General features: G+C 35.5%; 1 protein-coding gene across 1 annotated transcript in view; it reads left to right on the top strand.

The window, feature by feature from the left end:
- Positions 1–25,385, top strand: part of IQCM (IQ motif containing M) — a 332,230-nt gene that overhangs the window by 143,718 nt on the left and 163,127 nt on the right. The window contains exon 11 of the mRNA XM_059410618.1: positions 2,059–2,120. Within this exon, the coding sequence (XP_059266601.1) occupies positions 2,059–2,120 (62 nt within the window). The remainder of the gene's footprint in view (positions 1–2,058; positions 2,121–25,385) is intronic.

The raw sequence follows: 25,385 nt of genomic DNA, 5'->3' as shown, positions 1-25,385 counted from the left end.
ATTTGTTTAAAATATTTAAAAACCATTATTCTTATGTCCTAATACTGTTTTGCAGTACAGACACACTGTCTTCCACATTTCATCTTAAATTTATTCTTTATGTATTTTGAGATTTAATATAAGAGACTTCTTTTGCTTCCCTTGTCAAATAGTGGTTAAACACATATTTGAAACTTAAAAAGCTAAACTAAAATAAGCATTTTCCTTGTGGTATCATGAGCATACCATATAACAATAACCAAGATGTTTACTTTTCTTGACTTCTTATAAAGTGGGAGAAAGAAGACAAAACCAACAATCCAAAATCCATTAACCTTTTACTCATTTATCAAGATTACCTCAAATTCCTCTTATCTGAGACCATTATTTTCAAAACCCATTTTGTGCAAAATAATTGTCATTGAGGGTTACAAAGTAGATATGCAATTCATCAATGCCTCTAGGTATGAGTTTAACCTTTGGATCATGTTGAATGACCAGAGAGGGAATCAACAGTTACTCTGAATCATCTTCCTGAGTTGTTCTTTTTACTGTTGACTGATATTGAAAGATTGTTTTTTTAAAAAAATCCACATTAAACACTCTGATGTAATTGTTGAATACATGCTGTTGAAGGTAACCATCACATTATACTGGGCTTCTTCTGAGGAATTCCTGGAAGAAATTTTCACAAGTTTGCTTGTCTTATAGACATTATGAATGTTAGAACTACTGTGTTTTCTTTGTTACTTTGTGTATGAGTTTGCCAGTCCTGCCATAATCAAATACCACAGATTGGGTAGCTTGTAGAACAGAAATTAGGTTTTTCACAATTCTGGAGCCTGGAAATCTAAGATCAAGATGCTGGCAAATTTGGTTTATCTTGGGTCCTCTGTACTTGTTTTATACATGGCTGCTTCTTGGTTGTCCTCACATGGCCTGGCCTTTTCCCTGTGCACATGTGTCCTGGCATCTCTTCCTCTTCTTATAAGACCACAAGTTCTATTGGATTAGGACTTCACCCTTATGACCTCATTTAACCTCAAGACCTTACTTCCAAATGTAGTTATATTGGGGATTAGGACTTCAATATATGAATTGTTGGGGAACACAATTCTGTCCATAACATTTTGTTACTAGGGATTTGAGAGCCAAATCTGTGTGCCACATCAAGTAATATCAGAAAATACTTGACAATATTTTTCTATCCATATTTTACCTTTAACCTGATTTTCTTGTTTTTCTTTTTCATATGTACTGTATTTTTCATAGGGCACCTTGAATCTTTTTTATAAGACGGAGGACACATAAGCAAATAAAAATTCTCTTCTGTCATAGATTTATGTCTATTTGCTTACTGGAAGTGCCAAAAGGTGCTGGAGGGGGTTCAATGGTCATACTCCTCTCAGTATTGTCAAGCAGGCAAGTACTTAGGCTGCAAAACAAACCAAAAGTTTATTTGGAGTCTTCAGGAATTCCAACCCAGGAGACACAGACTCAGGAGGAAACTAAAATGTGTACTAAGGTGGGAGGAAAATGACAGAGCATATAAAGGCAAAAACTGCAGGCTTATATAAGTTGTTTTGCAAGAACTCTGACTGGTGTGGGTAAAAATTAATGTTGGTCTGTTTAGGATAGGTAACTATACCAGGTTTAGGTTACTATACATGGTATAGTAACCTATAGTATAGCTGGTATACTAACCTATACCGGAATAGGTTACTATGCCAGAAATGCTAAGTTGCATTTCTGTGATGTGAGCCTCATTCTAAGAACTGCAACAGAATGTAGCCATTTATGGTTGGAACAACCTAAAATTCATGTTCTTTTCAGGTCATACATTTCTCCAGTGGTCTCCTGGCTCCTGACATCTTAGGGCCCTTGACATTCCTGACTCCATTTTGGATGTTTCTGTTCATAGTACAATTAACCAATTTATATCAGTGTTTAGGTTTGTAATATATATTAAAATGGAATAGTTCTTTCTCCCTTTGATAACAGAACCTTAATTAAATTAAAATTTTATACACAGTGAAGTTGTTTTCCTACCTAAGTTTATTCTTCTTTCTTTTGTTCTAGAAAATCTTAAAGAAGGAACAACAGCCTATCAAACCAAAGCCAGGACCAAAGCCAGGACCTGGGTATATCTTTTTTTTTTTTTTTTTCCAGGTGTATCTTTTATATGATAGCAGAAAAGTATAAATTAATGTGCTTATTTTGGGTTTTATCTTGACTTAAGTATGGGGTTTAAAGAAATGCACATTGTTGAAAGCTCAAGGTTTTACTATATCATTTTCAGTATTTCCATTTACTCTGACTAAGGCAAGGAGAAAAAAAATGTTTTGAGTATATTAATGATCATTCAGTAGACCAGGCTGGAACTTACTATGTAGTAGCTGGGAAAAGTAGTGTAACAATACTATAATGTAATGCTTCAGCTGTTTTTTGTGTTAGAAACAGGATACTAAAATTCACTACGCTAAAAGCATGCCTTTCAATGAATCTGTGAGGGATTCTTTAGATTGCCATGCTACTACATGTAGCAAATTTGTTAACAAACTTTTATGAAAAACTATTGATTTTGTGAGATAGTTTATACAGTGAGATGGAGAGAAGGGATTGTACAAAGGTAACCCCAAAGTTTCTTAGAAGGACAGGTTTCATACTTGTGTTTTCTTATTCACTGGTAATACATCCATTCATTAATCCACCAAATATTATTTTAATACTGATAGTTTATTCAGTCAATAATGAATATCAAGCACCTGCTATTTTAAGTGCTAAGGACAGAGTGAACACAATAAAATTTTTGTTATCTATGGCAATTAAAGCCTAGGCAGATTGCTATTCATCATGAAAGGAGGCAGAAATTGGAGTTTAAGTCCTACCAAGTGATGGGGACTTAATGAACACCTCAGTCTTTCCATGAAAGTCTTAGAAAGCCAACACCTAAGAAGTGGTGATTATTCATAGGAGGAAGAGATTCACCTTAGTATAAGGACAAAACAAATTGATTTTTTCTAACAAAAGCATGAAAACAAGCCTTTACAAGTTAAAACTGATAAACAAGTAACTCAGCCACCACCTAGAATTAAAAAAAAAAAAATCGACATTCCTCTGAGAACAAAAACAGAATCCAGAATCTCTAAAATTTACAATGTTTATATATAATAAATAAAATATTAGACATGAAGAAACAGGAAAATCTGGCTCACATCAAAGAAAAAGATATCTCAGATGTTTGAATTGTGAGGAAAGAGCTTTAAAGCAGCTATTATAAATGTTTAAGGACCTAGAGGAAAAGAAGTTCATAATAACTGAGAATGACAGTTTAGAAATGGAAACTATAAAAAGTAAATAAAAATTCTGGAACTGAGAAATACAGTATCTGATATGAAAATGTCATTGGATGGGTTGATATATATTGGGAAAGAAAGTAGAAAAGGTCAGTAAACTTGTAGATCTATAGAAACTTGTCTGAGGCACAGTAAACCATAATTAGAATAAAAATGAACAAGGCCTGACTGACCTATCATTTAATATCAAGTGGACTACCATATATAAATTGGAGTCTCAAAAGGATAAGAGAAATAGAAAAGAGGCAGAAAAAATAGTTGAAGATACAACAGCTGAGATTTTTCTAAATTTAATGAAAAACATCTTTACATATCTAAGATCATCATATCTAAGCAAGATAAATACAAGAAAAACCCTATGTAGGCAGAGCCTAGTCAGAATTGAGAATCAAAGGCAAAGAAAAAACTTTGGAAATAACCAGACGGGGAAGTACACATTATTCAGAGGGTTACAATTCTCAGAATGATGGATGTCTGTGCATCAGAAATGATGGAGGACAGAGGTAGTAAAATTATAACTTTAAAGGGCTGAAATAAAAAAAAATATCAACTGACAATTCTGTATCTAATGAAACTATCTCACAGCATTGAGGATAAAAAAAAACAATTTTCAGTTAAAGAAATGAGAATTTATTGCCAACTAATCTGCACTTCATAAATATTAAAGAAAGTTCTTCATGCTGAAAGGAAATTATGCCTGATGAGAATTTCAATCTACAAGAAGAAATAAAGAAGATTGAAAATAGAAAATGTGTACTGATCAGTACAAAAGAATATATATTTAAAAAATTTTTTAAAAATTGGGGCGCCTGGGTGGCTCAGTGCGTTAAAGCCTCTCCTTCGGCTCAGGTCATGATCTCATGGTCCTGGGATCGAGCCCCACATCGGGCTCTCTACTCAGCAGGGAGCCTGCTTCCTCCTCTCTCTCTCTGCCTGCCTCTCTGCCTACTTGTGATCTCTCTTTCTCTGGCAAATAAATAAATAAAATCTTTTAAAAAATTCTTTAAAATTGACCATTTAAGGCAAAATAATAACATTATTATGTTACTTATAAGTTAGGGAGATGCAAATATATGTGACAATAAAAGAAATAGAGTTATTCTTTTGCAAGTTACAATTTTATGTGTAGCAGTATGAATCCTAAATAGAGTGTGGTAAGTTAAGAATGCATATTTCCTGAGCAATCACTAATACAAAAAGGCAAACCTAAAAGTACATAAACTAAAATAGAATACCCAAAGCTGTTCAGTTAACCCAAAAGAAGACAGGAAAGTGGAACATATTGAGTGAATAAACAAGAAATAGAAAATGGCAGACTTTAGCCCAACTGTAGCAACATTTATAGTAAATATAAAGAATAAACAGTATACTTAAAAACAAGAGTTCGTCAGGCTGGATAAAAAAGCAAGACCTAACTCTCTGTTCTCTGTAAAAGATGAATTAATTGGAAGTAAAAGTATAGTCAAAGATAAACAATGAAAAAAAGCTAGCAGAAGAATGCTAGAGTGGCCATATTAACATCAAAGCAGACTTCGAGGACTTTTTCAGCATCAAAGAGGGCAGAAACTTCCTAATTGTAAAAGGGCCAATTAATCAGAATTAACTGATAATCCTAAATATGTATACCTTACTAAGAGAGAGTCAACATAAATAAAACAAAACTTATGTTCACAATGTTAGGGCAGAGCTGAAAGCTACTAGGGATGAGCTTCACAATGCTCTCAATGAGTTCCAATCTAATCTAAATTCTCTCAAAGCTAGGGTAACTGAGACAGAAGATAGAATTAGTGATCTGGAGGACAAACAGATAGAGAGAAAGGATCAGGAGGAAGCCTGGAACAAACAGCTTAGAAACCACGAAAACAGAATCAGGGAAATAAATGATGCCATGAAACGTTCCAGCATCAGAATTATTGGAATCCCTGAAGAGGAGGAGAAGGAAAGAAGTCTAGAAGATATAGTGGAACAAGTTCTTCATGAAAATTTTCCCAATCTCACAAATGGAACCACCATTCATGTACTAGAGGCCGAACAGTATTCACCCAAGATTATAGATTCCAGAAAAACATCAAGGCACGTGATAGTCAAATTGAGGAATCATAATTGTAGATATAATCCCTTGAAAGCCGCTAGGGCAAAGAGGCTCCTTACTTACAGAGGAAAGCCCATCAGAATAATGTCAGACCTGTCCACAGAGACCTGGCAATCCAGAAAGGGCTGGCAAGGTATATTCAGGGCACTAAATGAGAAGAACATGCAGCCAAGAATACTTTATCTGGCAAGATGGACATTCAAAATGGATGGAGAGATAAAGAGTTTTCAAGACTGGCAAGGCTTAAAAGACTATGCAACCACCAAGCCGACACTGTAGGAAACTTTAAGGGGGGTTCTATAAAAGAGGAAAAATCCTAAGAATAGCATTGAACAGAAATATAGAGACAATCTACAGAAAGAAAGACTTCAAAGGTAACACAAAGTCAATAAAAACGTATCTATCAATAATCACTCTCAATGTGAATGGCCTAAATGCACCCATAAAACAGCACAGGGTTTCAGATTGGATAAAACAACAGGACCCATCCATATGTTGTCTACAAGAGACCCATTTTGAACCTAAAGATACACCCAGACTGAAAGTGAAAGGAGGGAGAAGCATCTTTCATGCCAATGGGCCTCAAAAGAAGGCCAGGGTAGCGATTCTCATATCAGACAAAGATTTTAAACTAAAGACTAGTCAGAGATACAGAAGGACACTACATCATTCTTAAAGATCATCTAACAATTGTAAATATCTATGCCCCCAATATGGGAGCAGCCAATTACATAAGAAAACTGTTAATCAAGATAAAGAGTCATATTGATATGAATACATTAATAGTAGGAGAAATTAACATGCCTCTCTCAGAAATAGATCATCGAAGCAGAAAATCAATAAAGAAACAAGAGCATTGGATGACACATTGGACCAGATGAACTTCATATATATATATATATATATATATATATATATAACATTCCACCCTAAAACAACAGAATACTCATTCTTCTCAAGTGCAGATGGAACCTTCTCAAGAATAGACCACATACTGGGTCACAAATCAGGACTCAGTCGATACCTAAAGATTGAGATTATTCCCTGCACATTCTCAGATCACAATGCTTTGAAACTTGAACTCAATCACAAGGAAAAGTTTGGAAGGAACTCAAACAGCTGGAAGCTAAAGACCACCTTGCTTAAGAATGCTTGGATCAACCAGGAAATCAAAGAAGAACTAAAACAATTCATGGAAACCAACGAGAAAGAAGACACTTTGGTCCAAAATCTATGGGATACAGCAAAGGCGGTCCTAAGGGGGAAATACATAGCCATCCAAGCATCCCTCAAAAAATTTGAAAAATCCAGAACACACCAGCTGTCTCTACACCTTAAAGAACTGGAAAAACAACAAAAAATAAAGCCAACTGCTCACATGAGAAGGGAAATCAAGATTAGAGCTGAGATAAATGAGGTAGAGACCAGAGATACAGTAGAACGTATCAATGAAACTAGAAGATGGTTTTTTTGAAAGAATCAATAAGACCGATAAACCATTGGCTACACTAATCCAAAAGAAAAGAGAGAAAGCCCAAATTCATAAAATTATGAATAAAAAGGTAGAGATCACAACTAACACCAAGGAAGTCAAAATAATCATCAGAAGTTATTATCAACAGTTATATGCCAATAAGCTAAGCAACCTAGATGAAATGGATGCATTCCTGGAAAACTATAAACTCCCAAAATTGAACCAGAAAGAAATTGACAACCTGAATAGACTGCTATCTAGTAACAAGATTGAAGCAGTGATCAAAAACCTCCCAAAAAACAAGAGCCCAGGACCTGATGGATTCCCTGGGGAATTCTACCAAACTTTCAAAGAAGATAATAGCTATTCTCCTGAAGCTGTTTAAAAAAATTGAAGCAGAAGGAAAATTTCCAGACTCTTTCTATGAAGCCAGCATTACCTTGATCCCCAAACCAGACAAAGACCCTACCAAAAAGGAGAATTTCAGACCAATATCATTGATGAATATGGATGCTAAGATTCTCAACAAGATCCTAGAAAACAGGATCCAACAGCACATTCAAAATATTATCCACCATCACCAGGTGGGATTCATCCCTGTGCTACAAGGATGGTTCAACATTCGCAAATCAATCAGTGTGATAGAACAAATTAATAAGAGAAGATAGAAGAACCACATGGTTCTCTCAATTGATGCAGAAAAAGCATTTGACAAAATCCAGCATCCATTCCTGATCAAAACACTTCAAAGTATAGGGATAGAGGGAATATTCCTGAACTTCATAAAATCTATCTATGAAAGACCCACAGCAAATATCATCCTCAATGGGAAAAAGCTTGCAGCCTTCCCACTGAGATCAGGAACACGACAAGGATGCCCACTCTCACCACTCTTGTTCAACATAGTATTAGAAGTCCTAGCAACAGCAATCAGACAACAAAGAGAAATAAAAGGTATCCAAATTGGCAATGAAAAAGTCAAACTCTCTCTCTTTGCAGATGACATGATTCTTTATATGGAAAACCCAAAAGACTCCACCCCCAAACTACTAGAACTCATACAACAATTCAGAAACATGGCACGATACAAAGTCAATGTACAGAAATCAGTGGCTTTCTTATATACTAACAAAGAAAATACAGAAAGAGAAATTAGAGAATTGATTCCATTTACTATAGCACCAAGAACCATAAGATACCTGGGAATAAAGCTAACCAAAGAGGTAAAGGATCTGTACTCGAGAAACTACAGAACACTCATGAAAGAAATTGAAGAAGACACAAAAAGATGGAAGACCATTCCATGCTCTTGGATCAGAAGAATAAACATTGTTAAAATGTCTATACTACCTAGAGCAATCTATACTTGTAATGCCATTCTGATAAAAATTCCACCAGTATTTTTCAAAGAGCTGGAGCAAATAATCCAAAAATTTGTATGGAATCAGAAGAGACCACGAATTGCGAAGGAAATGTTCAAAAACAAAAATAAAACTGGGGCATCATGTTACCTGATTTTAAGCTTTACTACAGAGCTGTAATCACCAAGACAGCATGGTACTGGCATAAAAACAGACACATAGACCAGTGGAACAGAGTAGAGAGACCAGATATGGACCCTCAACTCTATGGTCAAATAATCTTCAACAAAACAGGAAAAAATATACAGTGGGAAAAAGATAGTCTCTTCAATAAATGGTGCTGGGAAAACTGGGCAGCTAGATGTAGAAGAATGAAACTCAACCATTCTCTTACACCGTACACAAAGATAAACTTGAAATGGATAAAAGACCTCAACGTGAGACAGGAATCCATCAGAATCCTAGAGGAGAATATAGGCAGTAACCTCTTCGATATCAGCCACAGCAACTTCTTTCAATATATGTCTCCAAAGGCAAAGGAAACAAAAGCGAAAATGAACTTTTGGGACTTCATCAAAATCAAAAGCTTCTGCACAGCAAAGGAAACAGTCAACAAAACAAAGAGGCAACCCACGGAATGGGAGAAGATCTTTGCAAATGACAGTACAGACAAAAGGTTGATATCCAGGATCTATAATGAACTCCTCAAACTCAACACACACAAAACAGACAATCATATCAAAAAATGGGCAGAAGATATGGACAGACACTTCTCCAATAAAGACATACAAATATCAGACACATGAAAAAATGTTCATCATCACTAGCCATCAGGGAGATTCAAATTAAAACCACATTGAGATATCACCTTACACCACCTAGCATGGCCAAAATTAGCAAGACAGGAAACAACATGTGTTGGAGGGGATGTGGAGAAAGGGGAACCCTCTTACAGTGTTGGTGGGAACACAAGTTGGTACAGCCACTTTGGAGAACAGTGTGGAGATTCCTTAAGAAATTAAAAATAGAGCTTCCCTATGACCCTGGAATTGTACTCCTGGGTATTTACCCCACAGATACAGATGTCATGAAAAGAAGGGCCATCTGTACCCCAATGTTTATAGCAGCAATGGCCACGGTCGCCAAACTGTGGAAAGAACCAAGATGCCCTTCAGCAGACGAATGGATAAGGAAGATGTGGTCCATATACACTATGGAGTGTTATGCCTCCATCAGAAAGGATGAATACCCAAATTTGTAGCAAAATGGATGAGACTGGAAGAGATTATGCTGAGTGAAATAAGTCAAGCAGAGAGAGTCAATTATCATATGGTTTCACTTATTTGTGGAGCATAACAAATAGCATGGAAAACAAGGGGAGTTAGGAGAAGGGAGTTGAGGGAAATTGGAAGGGGAGGTGAACCATGAGAGACTATGGACTCTGAAAAACAATCTGAGGATTTTGAAGGGGCGGGAGTGGGAGGTCGGGTTACCAAGTGGTGGGTATTGGAGAGGGCACGGATTGCATGGAGCACTGGGTGTGGTGCAAAAACAATGAATACTGTTATGATGAAAATAAATTAAAAAATTAAAGAATAAAAAATAAAAAAATAAATAGAGCAAAACTTGATGGGATTAAAGAGCAAAATGGATGACAACCCCATAATTATGGCTGGAAAAATTTCCCATACCTCTTTTAGTAATAAGAATATTAGTAAAAAGAATAAAGAATGATATTGCAGATTTGAACAAGCCACCAAGTTAACTTGACCTAATTGACATTTATAGAAGACTACGATCAACAACAGTAGAATATACATTCTTTCTCAGTGTACATGTAACATTCTTTACAGAGGTAAGAAAGCAGTGAAATAACAGAGAAACAATATGGCAAGCTAAGAAAGCAAAAATTGGTTCTTTGAAAAGATTAATAAAATTTGTAAGGTCATAACAAAACTGATCAGAAAAAGAAGAGATACAACACAAAGTCTCGTATTAAAAATAAAGGAGATGTGAATAACTTCATGCCTGCCACGTGCAACAACTAAGATGAAGTGAACAAATTCTTTGAAAAAAGATAACATACAAAACTGACAGAAGAATAAATAGAAAATTGGATGATCCATGTCTATTAAAGATTGAATTTGTTATCAAAAACCTTTCCACAAAAAGACTTGGTTTAAAGAAAGAAGGCTGTTTTTTATAACTACTTAACGGTGTTAAAACCAGCTGATCTGTCTTTTTCCTATAAATATTCCTTACCTGGTTTCTTGATTGGGAGGTCTTTTTTCCTCACAGGTGTCACTAAATTAAAATCTAGTCCAGCCCTTTCAATGATTAAAAAACTGTACAGTCTGAAAATGAGTGTTTATTATAGTTATTTTACGGGAGCCAGCCAGCTAATCTGAATGCTAAACATTTTCCTGTATGGTCTACCATCTGTTGCCGGCATAAAGAGCTATGGCAAAGTTTTGCAGGGATATCCAGCTAATTTTTGCAGGATATCTTACACATTTTAGCAAATAATGGCTGAAGAGAAGTTTAGAGGTCTTGTGATTTAATCCTTTTAATTTCTACTTGAGAAAGTTGAGATTCAAAAAGATTAAGTGACCTTTTCAAGGACACAAAAGTAAAAACAACAACAAAATCAACAAACAGGACTGTTAACTAGGGTCCAACCGTTAATTCTCAGTGTTCATACCAATCATGCTGCTTTATGCCATTTGTCTATTAATTGTTAACAACCTTTCTGATGATTACTTAAGTAGACTGAAACCTTACTTCATTAGTTAGCAAATCTTAGAGTGCTCTAGTGATCACTAGAATAAAAAATCCCAGGGAGAGGGAAACAATGTGAAAACAAAGCAAAGTGGTGAACAATATAAAGCTGTAAATACATCACACACAGACAATTTCATTGCAAATATCTAAGTGAAACATTGTTAATATTTTCTTGTTTATTTGAAATCTTGCACCATTTCTATCATAGAAATTCCATGTAACTTTTTAAAATCCAAATGTTGGGACCCTATCAGCTTGGCCGGAAGGAACTTTCTTGTTAGAGAATTTCCCATATTTTTTCAGCTAGAGGTTTCCTTACAGTCTGCATGAGGCAGAGTGTATTATGTAACCTTCCATCAGTCATCAGTCAACTTCAATAAGATACTGGCCAATTTCTAAAGTACTTTTGCATTTCAAGGGTAAGACTATGTCACCCATATATTACCACTGTCAGGCTACAGTAAGTACAACAGAGTTTGTTCTTTCCCCTTCTCTTCTTAGTTATATTTAAAAAAAAAATGATGAATTCATTCACAGATACCCACAAGCTTTGCAGGAACCCTCTACATTTGGCATATAGAACTGGTTTATGCACCTACTCAGCAGTACTTTTTAAAGAGACCCCCTTGTCTGTTAAAAGGCGGGGCAAGGAAGTTAAGCTAATTAAAACTACTGCTGCTGCACTGGATTTGGAGTCATGGTAAATTTGTGTACCTGTTCCTGTTCTCAGAGAAATGGAACTTGTTGCCTCATAGATAAATGATGATTCCTAAGGCAGAGTCATGATCATTTCTGTCCTAATCTTCAGTGATCATATGCCTAAAAGACAAACTTTCAAATTTTTTTTTCTTTCTTTCTTTATTTTTATTTTTATTTTTATTATTATTTTGGTCTTACCTCCCTGCTTTTTCAACTGTGAAGACCTCAAAATTTAGAAGGAGAAGAAAAGATGGCATGGTACATTTGCCTATACAAATAGGTGTACAGATGTACGTAAGACTTTTCATTAGTGTTATTATTAAACAAGGAACTGTAATCCTCAACTCCAGTACACTTAGGTTGAATTTAGTAGGTTGTAGTTGCCAAAAAGTGGCTACTTGATTTTATTTTTGGGTTCTTAAATATATGTATTTGTGTATTTTAATGAGAAAGAGATGATCTTATTGCCTTGATTTTCTAATTCTACTGTAAATTTTGATTTTATAGACACCCTTGCCCAATATTTATAGAATATAATATTCATAGGTGAACATTTATAAAATTGTTTGAATCCTGTATAGCTTCTATTTCTTTAGTATTTCAAATTAAATAATAAATTTTGAGATTTTTGAAACTCTCTTAAGTTTCAGAAGATCAGTAGGAATCCATAAGATTAAACTATGATTGCAAAAACCTGAAACTATTATTAAGGGAAGGTTGAGTTAATCATTTCAAAGAAGCCAAGCAAATTCAGTTAGACAGTTCAATTAGAACTGACAAAGGAATATTTTTGTAGATTTTATTGTTTTTTAAAGTAAAATACTTAATATAAGATTCCTAAATTAAAAAGAATTAAAGACAAATAGATGTAATTCTTAATTTTTAGTTCAAAAATGTAATTTGTACATGAATTATGTATATATATTTTTAACTCAATAAAGGTAAAGATTGAATGGTATTTTGCTATGAAGTAAGTAAGATCTTGTCTTTTCCTACCATCATAAAAAAAAAAAAAAACCTCCTCATTAACTTTTTGATGCTTAACCTATTTTCTCTTAAAAAAAAAGATTTTATTTACTTATTTGAGAGATAGAGAGAGAGCAAGAACAAGCAGAGGGAGTTGGCAGATGGAGAGGGAGAAGCTAGCTCCCCGCTGAGCAGGGAGCCCCATATGGAGCTTCATCCCAGGACCCTGATATCATGACCTGAGCTGCAGGGTATGGTGGACATCTGTTCTTTGTATCTGTTTAACATCTCAGGCTCAGTTGGTTCAACAGACTCAAGTACAGTTAGCCCTTGAATATCATGGGTTTGGACTGCAAGAGTCTACTTACATGAGAATTTTTTTTTATAGTATAGTACTATAAAAGTACTATAAATTATTTTCTCTTCTTTATGGTTTTCTTAGTAACATTTTTTTCTAGATTAGTTCATTGTAAGGGTATAGTATATCTCATATATATATGTGTGTGTGTGTGTGTGTGTGTGTACATAAATATAATAAAATGTGTTAATTGACTGTGGATGTGATCAGTAAGGCTTCCAGTCAGCAGTAGGCTCTTAGTAGTTAAGTTTTTCAGGAATCAAAAGTTATATGCAGTTTTTTTTTTTATTGCACAAGGGGTCAGTGCCTCTAACCCCCATGCTGTTCAGAAGTCAAATGTAATGTCTTTAAGATGTACTCTGTTTTTATTTATTTAAAACCTCTGCTTTCTCCTGCTTGGCTTTAATACCTCTTACTAAGGACTTTTTTCTCTGTTATGTTAAGAAAAATGGTTGGCTTCCAGCTATTTGCAATGGACTTACTTCCTGCTTTTACCAAAAGGAAAGGTCTCTTATTATACAGCCCTCCCCCCCACACCTCCACCCTGGATTATTCTGGGTGACCTTCAACATGGATGATATGATGAGCCCTGGACAAATCATGTAGGATTCACACAAGTGGAAGAAGTCCAGTTCTACAAAGAGAAGGTGGTCTAAAACAGAGGAAAGGAACAAGTACCCACCATACTCAAAAGTACTACTCCTTTCACAGTATGTTGCTTAGGAAAAAACACAGTATTTCAAATGTAGTTTTATCTATGGAATCTAGAGTGGGACCAAACTGTCAACACTGTGGATCAATGCATCAAGTCCATTATGTCAGTTTTGGTGGGCAGTTTCTTAAGGGCAATACTCACATTGATTTAAATTCTGAAAACAAACAGACACAAAACAAAACCCTAAACAAGAAAACCCTAAGACCCCAAATATTTGAATGTATCTCCATTTGATCTCCTTTCGTTCCTCCTTTCTTCTCTTTTCCTACCCCTCTTTTCTTCACTACATATTGCCGAACAAACAAAAAAAATTTGTCACTCTTGGGGAATTCAGAGGATAGAGGGGTGATAGACCTAGAGATAATTATAAAGTAATGTGGCAATTGCAGTGATAGAGGAAAGGTACCTAACCATTTTCATAGGTCTGAAAGGAATTATTTGCACAACATATATATTAACCAATTGCGAGCTTTGCCTATAAAGCTATAACATTCCAACATCAGATTTAGCTTCTTGTCACGTTTACCTAAGATAATTAGTTCACATATTACCTTTTCAAGAATCCCACACCTGCCACGATATGCATTTAAAATTATATCCTCCACCCCTGCAGTACTCCCTAACTGCCTTCCCTGATTTATTTATTTTTTTAATTATAACACATATTGCCTTCTAACATACTGTGTAGTTACATTGTTTACTGTGATTACTATTTGTCTTTCCCATTAGAATATAAGCCCAACGTGGGCAGGGGATTTTCTGTTTTATTTACTCTAGTGTATTCACTGCTAGAAGAACACCTTACACTGAATGAATGAACAAATATTTGTTCAATGCATGGATTACTTTTTTTTTTTTAATCTTTGCCTTCTAGTGAATTTGTTTTCCCTTTCTAGCCATTTGTAGCTTCTATTTCAAACTTTCTACTGCTTATTGGTATCTTTACTAGAATATCCCTTAGCCATCTCTTAAAACTGAAATAATTCTGTATTTCCCTCTCCAAACTTTCTCTCCTTTATTCCTTATCTTAGCCAGAAATTATACTATTCATCCTATCATCTAAAACCACCCAATCAGCTTTCTATTTCTCTACCTGATTTACAAGTTTTTATAAGAATCTTGAAAATTGCCTTCCTTACATTTAGAGACATCACAAATCATTCCCTGGTATATCAAAAACAAAAGAAACAAAACAATAATAATAATAAAACTAAAATTAAATAAAAGAAATAAATTCAAGGTGGCTTGACATTGTTTTTATGCACATGCTGGCTCTTGGCACCTTTATTACTTTAATTACCTACCAACTAGTTGATAACTGATAAAACATGGTCCATACTTACTTGTCCATATGTAATTTGTAATTTCTATTTTTTTTTTTTTTTGCTTTTTCCTCTTTGAAAGTGAAGATATTTACCACTCTCCAGAATTCTCATATCACATTCATTGTTCAGTTTCTCAAAGACAGCAGATGAACAGATGAATCTGGGAAATTACTTTCCTGAGCACAGAAAATATAACTAACTAAGAGCAGCTTCAGCTTCACATTTGTTTGTGAGATCTTTCCTTGGTTTGAGCTTCAGTTTTCTCCTGTGAGTATCTGTTCTATCCTTTTCAGTTTGAGGGTCATTCTTCCTGAGCAACACAGAATCAGTACAGTCTGAGATACTGCAGTTCCAGTAAACACCAAGTGATGCCTATGCCACTGGCCCTCAGACTACACTTTGGAGTAGTAAGCTAAGAGGCATATTTGACTATGTCTAGGTTCCCCTTGACTCCCAGCTCTGTTGATGCCAAGGATGACATAGTTGCTTTCTCCTAGGGTTATTGAGTTTATAGAGAGAGCTATGGTGAATCACCTTCATGGTGCTCCAGTGCCATACACTTGTGTTGGGAAGAAATATGGAAAAACAGCTACCAAAGAACTGCATGTCCTGGGAAATGTTACCATCCCAAACCCACACACCTCGAAGTCAAGTATTATCATTTAGCTGCATGTTCAGTATGCCAGGCCTGCCTTCCTCAGTATTGTTCCTTAGTAGTCTCAGAAGAGGATAGAGGTAGCTAAGTCTAGGTCAGATAATTGCCTCAATTCTTCATTTCTTTTCCTTGATATCATTTGGTGGTGCTTGGTTTGTCCTTTTTGCTGATTATCCACCTACCCTGACTTTCCTGCCTTATGACTATTTCCCTGGCTTTTAGAATGTCTACTTGACTCTAAATCTTCAGGAGCTATTGGTCCCTTGCTTATGACTTACCAAGAATTCAGAAACTTCCTCTTAGTTGTTAATTATGGAGCTTTGATCTCTTCCTTATATTGCTTATTCTTCTGTATAAGGTTCTGCTCAGGAAAGCTGTACACCCAAGCAGGAGCAACGCTGGTGGTGGACCACTGGCAGGCTAGGTCTCTGAATGTGTCCAGAATCCAGCATCAGTGAGAGTCACCAAAGATCATTAGGTTAATAGTATCTGTTTTTTTTTTTTTTTTTCAATCTTGCCCAGCTAGATGGAAAAACACCACACCAATGGGCAGACCAAAGAAGATGTGAAGCAACATAGTTCTGATAGCCGGGTTCTCTGGTAAAACAGAGTTAGATCATGCTAGCTTAAGCTACAGACTGGACTGGGACTTCTGCTTTCTTCTCTGGAATAGAGATGGCTGAAACTCTAGAATAAAGTCTTGAGTTTACTTTGCTTTTCGCATGCATGGAATATTCATAATTCCATTGATGTCTGCTGAAGGATGCAGCAGTGAGTGAGGAAGAAACTGACTATATAGAATCAGTACCTGGGAAAAAGAATGGCTGGGCTTGATTAAAGGGGAAGGTCCCTTTAGAATCAGAATGAAAATGTCTGAGGAGCAACAAGCAGAATCCTGGGAGGAGAAATACACATAAATCTTCATCTGTAAATCACAGTAATCCTGCCCACAAGTAAAATGAAGATGAACAAATGTCTCCAGCAGGGAAAATCAGATTTTCAGTTACTTTTCCATGGAAGAACTCACTGGGGGAGAATAAGAGGCAGAAGCATGGGAAAGGGGGCTATAAAGTCCCTCCTTTCTCTCTTCCAGGTTGCCCTGAGGACTGTCCACATTTTTCATAGAATTTGAGCTATCACTGTCCGACCATCACACTATGTGTGTCTGCATGAGGGTCTCTGAATTCCTGGCCATGACACTCCCTAAAACATACATGCCATTGGTACTGAAATATTGAGAATAATCTCAGAAAATGTTTTTAGAGTCACCTGAATTCTCTTCCAGGGACAAGAAATCTGAACAGGCACCAGCCTTCATTGCCTCCCTTTTTGAGCAGAGGTGAAGGAGACAGATGGCAGCGGGTAAAGCCAGCTCGCCTCCATGACTGACTGAAGTTTGGATGAGGAGTCAAGGGCTTCCCTGAGAAGAATAAGTAAATTACTGAATTGGGAGGAAGGGTAGACAAACCCATGTTCCCTATTTTGTAGACAAGGTCATGAAAAATGGACAACTCTGTTCACTGTGCCACAGAAATATCTGCTCCTCTTAAACATTTGCAATGAACATCCTAGTCATTTCAGGCATCTTCAGGGTAACTTCTTTCAGTGTTGAACAGATAAAACATGTAGGCATAGTAGAAACGAATTTTAAATGTTCTATTAAAGAGTTCCCTGAAAGTGCACCACTGATTACCTTGACCATAAAATCAGAATTGATTCAATTTGAACAAAAAACAACATTTCCTTTCTACTTTTGTTATTCTACTGTGTAAAATGACAATGTCATTTTAATTCAAAATAAATAGTGCTCCTCCAAAGTGTTTATATGTGAGGGAGATAATAATTGTGTTTTTTGAACTACATTTGGAATTTAGATATTTCTAAATTGCTTTGAGGAAAAGCTGTTGATAAATTGTAGTAATAACAAAATAATAACAGTAATAACAAAACCCATCTTTCCGTGGAGATGATATAATAGGCTGGGAGATTTCTTTTAGGGGAAAATCAGGTGTGACGGGGGCAGGGAGAGGAAATCCTCCCAGTGCATTATATCACCTGCATTTCTGGATAGGTACTAGTTAGCGAACTTCAGGTAGTAAACTGTTTAAAGCAAATACCCATAGAGGCTTTCAGTAAAATATGGGACCTCCACCCTTTAATATGATCTAGTTAAAGAGGTTGCTGTGGAACTGGGAGCAGCCAAAAATAGGAGGCCATTTGGTTTTGGGGGGATCAGGCAGGCTGACATCATAAGAAATGATCAAGATTCAAAAGGAGCATATAAATAACAGAAGGAAATGCATTTCACTCATATTGAAACTAAACATTTTGCCCGAAGCCCGAATTAAGGTGGTATTATCTTCTACTTCAGGACATTGCATCTTATTTTCAAAAGTCTTGGGAGCCCCACTCTGATTTTCAAAGAGTACAGGTTTTGTTAGCATGAAGTAGTACCCCTTGGGAAGAGTTGGGAATGGAGTATTAAATAACATTAAGATTATATTATTCATGGAAATGTAGCACATCTCTGTCCTTAAAAATCTTAGTTTTTATTTTTTCATTCTTTAAAAAACAAAACAGGGACGCCTGGGTGGCTCAGTTGGTTAAGCAGCTGCCTTCGGCTCGGGTCATGATCCCAGGGTCCTGAGATCGAGTCCCACATCGGGCTCCTTGCTCGGCAGGGAGCCTGCTTCTCCCTCTGCATCTGCCCGCCTCTGTGTCTGCCTGTGCTCGCTCCCTCTCTCTCCCTCTGTCTCTGGCAAATAAATAAAATCTTTAAAAAAACAAAAGCAAAAACAAAACAAAACAAAACAAAACAAAAAAAAACTCCGTGCTGAACTTAATGCATAGTTTTCAACCTGAACAGACCTTTGTAGGGAATTAAAGTAGGCTGCAAACTTATTTCACTCGTTACCCACATTGCTTTCAAATCTGGCATTCAAAGCACGAGGACATCACATGTTTCTACTTTAAGGCTGCACATACAGGAAACGAAAGCCCCCAACACAGCTTGGTAGCAGAGGATCCAAATCAGGGTAAATTGTGAAAATTATAACGAAATTGCAAAGCATTTAGACAAAGAGGCATGCTAGTCTAATCAGGAAAACAGTGATATTTACTTTTCGATAATGCAGGTTGGAAGAGGAATTGGGGGAGGGAAGCATCACAAATCTCTTTTAATGTATTTCTGAACTTGGCAACCTTAACGAGTTTTGTCACATATTTGCAGCTTAAAAAGTGTTTGGCTTTTACAACAGCCAAAATAAGTATCCTTTAATCACTTTCAACCTATGAACAGATGGGCAAGCAGTGCTTTTATAAATGGAGCATACAAAATACTTCAATATCAGCCAAAACTAATTAGTAGTAATATCTGAACCAAACTCTAAAACTGATTTGGTGTTTAATATATATTACCCTATAAGCATTAGCAGTTGAAAGGAAATTCCCTGTTCAAATGTTTGCCAAGCTCAGTGTCTAATATTCAGACATGATTAACTTACTAATTAACTTACTGTATCTTTTCTCCCATGTGATCTTGCTTAATGATTTCTTCTCTCACTGAAAACTATTTGAATTTATACCTTGATCATAGATTTGTCAAACTTCAAGTGAAAAAGTAAAATTCCGTTATGCAGCCAGCCCTGGTCTTTCTCTCAAGCTTTCTTCAGGTGACTTTAGTAGGAGGTTGTGGCCTGAGGACCAAGCAGGTGGTCTCTTCAGTGCTGAAAACTGGCTTTATATCCAGCCTCTAATGACTCACATTTTTATCTTCATAAAGATTTTCTCTAAGAGTTTTATAGAGACTATTTAGTGGCTAAGAATCTTTAAAAATGAGAATTCTTTCCCTATCAGGATTGTGTTAAGACATTGTGCAAGAAGATGAATTTTAAAATTATACTTAGAAGGTAAGCAAAAGATAGTTCCTATTGATTCTTTCATCAGAGGTTACTTGACCTCCATATATTTGATAGTCGCGATGCACTTCCCCCATCTCCGTATATGTGGTATGGCTATATCTTTTCAGTATTGCTGAAACACACAGAAGAAGAAAAATCTAAAGCCAGTCACCAAACTCATCCTAACCAACTGGGGATTGGGGATTTCCAAGGCCAGCCTTTCTGAAGTCATGACGATTTTGTTCTCTTTTGGTTTTCTCACATGCAAGGCAAGAAGGACTTTGAATTCTGACTGCTAATTATAGCTTCATGATCTTTGGAAGTAACCTAATTTCTTTTGCATCAGTGTATAAAATCAGGATACTAACATTTATCCAATAAAATTATTTTGATGATTAAAAGAGAAAGTATATCTGAATCAAATGTTTAATTAAAAATTACAGGTACTATTGCCATTATTAGATTTAGTTATTATATGTTTCTTTTATGTTGTACAGTGCACATCAGCCTATTTCAGAAAACCTGAACAAAGCAGAAAATGAGAAACAAATACAGTTGACTGTTGGACAACATGGGGGTTAGGCATGTCAACCTCCCACACAATAAAAAAATTTGCATGTAACTTAACTCCCTCAGAACTTAACTACTAATAGTTCAGTGTTGATCAGAAGCCTTACTGGTAATAAAGTCAACAGACACATATTTTATATATCTATTATATACTGTATTTTTAGAATAAACTCACCTGGAGAAAAGAAAATATTAAGCAAATCATAAGGAAAATACATATACAGTACTGTACGGTATCATTAAAAAATCCATGTATAAGTGGACCTGCACAGTTCAAACTCATGTTATTCAGTGGCCAACTGTAATCACTTTTCTTTACCTAAGGTTTTCTTTATAACCTTGTATTTAACCATGGATTTGTGTTTTATTGGAGGAGATGAATCAGAATCTCTGAGGACAGGCCCTAAGTAGGAGTTCCTTGAAAATATTTCTTAGATGCCACCCTCAATTCAGAACCACTGCATTAATACAGTCACTAATAATATTTTGGCATGTTTCTTTCTCGACTTATTTATATATGTCACTTAAAAAATAATGTTGCAATCATATAATGCATGTAATTTAATGTCTTCATTCTCTTAATACCATTTTTTGGAATCATAAGCATTTTCTTAAGTTATTATATAATCTTCATAAACATCACTTTTTTGACCTTATAATTTATTGATTGCATATAACACAATTTACTTAGGTATTTGTTTCTGGATTTCTCCCATTATAAAGGAAATTGTGATTGATATTTTCATACATACAGCTTTTCTAAATTTCTATTTCTTTCAGAAATTAGTCTAGAGAGAATTACAGGCATACTTTATTTTGCTGTGTTTCACTTTATTTCCCTTTACAGATAGTAGCTTTTTTTTTTTTTTTTTCCAAAATGAAGCTTTGTGGCAACCCTGTGTTGAACAAGACCAGTGGTGACATTTTTCTAACAACATTTGCTCATTTTGTGTGTCTGTGTCATATTTTGGTAATTTTCACAACACTTCAAACTTTTTCATCATAATTATATTTGTTATGGTTCTGTAATCACTGATTTTTGTTAATATTGTAATTGTTTTGGGACACCACAAACCATACCCATATAGGACGACAAGCATAATGCATAAATGTGTATGTTCTGACTGCTCCACCAACTGGCTATTTCCCTATCTGTCTCCTCTCCTCAGGCCTCTCTATTCCCTGAGTCACAATAGAATTGAAATTGGGTGCATTAATAATCCTGCAGTAGCCTCTAAGTGTTCAAGTGAAAGGAAGGGTTGTACATTCCTCACTTCAAGCCAAAAGCCAGAAATGATTAAGCTTAGTGAGGAAGGCATGTCAGAAGTCCAGATAAGCTGAAAGGTAGGCCTCTTGTGCCAAACAGCCAAGTTGTGAGTGCAAAGGAAATGTTCTTGAAGGAAATTAAAGTGCTACTCCAGAGAACACATGATGATAAGGAAGTGAAATTGTCCTATTGCTGATATGGAAAGAGTTGGAGTGGTCTGGATAGAGGATCAGCAACAACATTCCGTTAAGCCAAAGCCTAATCCAACCAGGGCAAAGTCCCAAGTCTCCTCAGTTCTGTGAAGGCTGAGAGAGGTGAAGAAGCTATCGAAGAAAAGTTGGAAACTAGCAGAGGTTAGTTCATGAGGTTTAAGGAAAGAAGCCATCTCTGTAACAGAAAAGGGCACGATAAAGTAGCACATTCTGATGGAGAAGCTGCACATTGTCCAGAAGGTCCAGCTAAGAAAATTCTTGAAGGTGGCTGCAATGAATAATAGATTTTCATTGTATATGGAATAGCCTTTACAGGAAAAACATGTCATCTTGGACTTTCATAGCTAGAGAGGAGAAATCAATGTCTGGCTTCAAAACTTCACAAAGGACAGGCTGACACTGTCATTAGAGCTGAATGTAACTGGTAAGTTTAAGTTGAAGACAATGTTCATTTACCATTCCAAAACTCTTTGGACCCTTAGGAATTATGTTAAATCTATTCTGCCTGTGCTCTATAGATGGAACAATAAATCTTGGATAACAGAACATCTGTTTATAGCAGAGTTCACTGAATATTTTAAGCCTGCTGTTGAACTTTCTGCTCAGAAATAAAAATTCTTTTCAAAATGCTGCTCTTCACTGACAATGCACCTGACCACCCAAGAGCTCTGATGGAGATGGACAATGAGATTAATGTTGGTTTCATGGCTGCTAATACAACATCTCTTCTGCAGCACATGGGTCAGAAGTAAGTTAGACTTCTAAGTGTTGTTTTTAAGAATTACATATTGTAAGGCTGTAGCTGTCACAGAAAGTGATTTGTCTGTTAGATCTGGGTAATGTCAATTGAAAATCTTCTGTAAGGATTCACTCTTCAAGGTGCCATTAACCACTTTTGTGATTCATGGGATGAAATCAAGATATTGACACAAACAGGGGTTTAGGAGAAATTGATTCCAATCCTCATGGATGACTTTGGGGATTCAAGCCCAAAGTTACCTGTAGGAAGTAACTACAGGTAACTACAGGTGTGGTGGAAATAGAAGGAAACTAAAATTAGAAGCAGAGCCTGAAGTTGTGACTGAACTGTTGCAATCTCATGATAAAACTTGAACAGATGAAAAGTTGTTTCTTATGGGTGAACAAAGAAAGTGTTTTCTTGAAATGGAATCTAATCCTGGTGGAGATATTATGAGGATTGATGAAATTACAACAAAGATTTTAGACTATTACATAAACTTAGTTGATAAAGTAACAGCAGAGTTTGAGAAGATTGACTCCAATTTTGAAAGAAGTAAAATGCTATCAAATGGCATCACGTGCTACAGAGAAACCATTCATGAGAGGAAGAGTCATTTGATAAGAAAAATTTTATCACTGTCTTAAGAAATTGTCTCAGCCACTCTAACCATCAGCAGCTACCACCTGATTAGTCAGCAGCCATCAGCAACGAGGTGAACCACTCCACTAGAAAAAGAGTACAACTTACCGAAACCTCAGATGATGGTTAGCAATTTTTAAGCAACAAGTTATTTTTAAATAAAGGTATGCACATTGTTTTTTTTTTTAGACATAATGCTATGGTATACTTAATAGACAACACTATAGTGTAAATAAAACTTTTATATGCACTGGGAAATCAATCAAAATCATTTGATTCACTTCATTGAAATATTCAATTTTGGTATTCATTGTACTGTGGTGGTCTTGAGTTGAACCTGCCAATATTTCCAAAATATGGCTGTACCTGTGTTTGTTTATCATAGGATAAAAGAAGCTTTTCTTTTCCTGACAGTAAGATAATACGTGTACAGTGGCTTATGATTGTGGGTAAGATGAGTTGCAAGTTTGCATCTGAACCTTGTTTTGTGGTCAGACTGCACTTCTGATTAAGTTTGTTGATCACTTTTTATTCAGTATTGTTAACTTGGTATTTTATTGGGCCAGCTTCAATAAAAAAGATGGAGTCAGAAGTGTTGATTAAAGCATAAAAATGTCTATACTGCATGGTTAGAAAAACTAGAATCAAATGATACTAAGGCATTAGTAACTTCTGTCAAGAAGATTGACAGATTCCCTAGTGTCATCATCTAAAGTGATTTTATGTGGCAGAAATATTTTTATTGTCTTTATCATTCTTATTTTGAAGTTGGTATTCAGGAATCATTCCATTTTCCTCTTCTAGATTTTACCTACATTATATATAATGACATAGGCTTTCCTTTTCTCTTGTTATAATCTTAAGTTTTCCTAATATTTCTTGTTTGTCTGGAAGTTTCTTAGGCTTCCTAAGAAAGGAAGAGGGACCAGGCTAGTTATTATTTAGGACTTAGTGGCAATAATTTTCATATAATAAGTGAGTCCATGTTTCTAATTGGGAACAACCACATCTAGATAAATGACTTGCCATTAAATGTGATGTTTAGTATGAAAAGTGAGATACAAACTAGATTTTTCAATTACATCATGGTAGGAAAGTATTGATTCATACTAAAACTTTATAAATACTTCTGTAATAGAGAAATTATGTATATACTGAACTACTGTGGTATGTTATTTTGTAGATAAAATAAATTAACATTTGTTCTTAACTTATATAGTATTATTATTTCTGGTGATTTTTTTGTAAGTTTATTAACTTATTTCAGTGAAAGAGAGAGAGAGAGCACGCACAGGAGGGAAGGGCATAGGAAGAGGGAGAGAGAAATTCAAGCAGACCCTGTACTGAGCACAAGGCCCAAGTGGGGCTCAGTCTCATGATCCTGAGATCAGACCTGAGCTGAAACCAAAAGTCAGATGCTTAACGAACTGTGCTATCCAGGTGCTTCTATTTCTCGTGATTTAACTTATCACGTACATTAAAATTTTCACGAGGATTTTTTCCCCTGAAGTTCTGATGGGTTATTTGGAACCATTCACATGCCATTTAAAGGATATTTCATTCTAGTTTGTACAAGTAATGCCAAGTAAATTGAAATTTGTAAGTGGATCCTTATAAAGAAAACATTTTTTCATATTTTTAATCAATAACTAATATTTATCATAATTTAATTCATTTATTCAGTACAAGATAAGATAATTCTTATTCTGCTCATCTTGGATTAAGCAGGCTACCCCCCCAAAATTGTGTGTTTATGGATGAAAAGAGCCACACAGTAGGTTTATATTTATGATATCACTTTAAATTGAGAAGCCTGTAGTCATAAGTCTTTTCCTTCTACTAGAAATTGTTAGGAAAATGCATTTTTTATAAGACTATCATTCTTTTGATATTTCTTTCAGAAGACATAATTTTTGAGCTACAATTTGTATTAGGGTCTTTGGGCAAGTATGAGAGAAAGGTAGAAGCCACCTGTTGAAGATAGGACTTAAAGAGGTATACTTAGTATATATTTGATGTAACAACCAACAATACCAGAGTGGAGAGGAATGGAATCTTTTATTGAGGACATACATATTAATTCCATAAGGATTTAGTCATTGATCACCTTGAAATAAGAACACATTATTCACAGTGAGGGCACTGATAAACTTTAAGTTTTTAAAAAATCTATCCATAAAATGTTCATCATGAGTATTACTACTCAATGGAGATAATTTATCTCTGAAATACATTTCCTTAAAAATCAATTTGAGGGGCATCTGGGTGGCTCAGTCAGTTAAGTGGCTGCCTTCA

The sequence above is a fragment of the Mustela nigripes genome, chromosome 1, assembly GCF_022355385.1.
Source record: "Mustela nigripes isolate SB6536 chromosome 1, MUSNIG.SB6536, whole genome shotgun sequence".
In the NCBI taxonomy this organism is placed as follows: Eukaryota; Metazoa; Chordata; class Mammalia; order Carnivora; family Mustelidae; genus Mustela; species Mustela nigripes.
The sequence above is the reverse complement of the archived record's forward strand: the minus strand, read 5'-3'. Positions and strand labels throughout refer to the sequence as shown.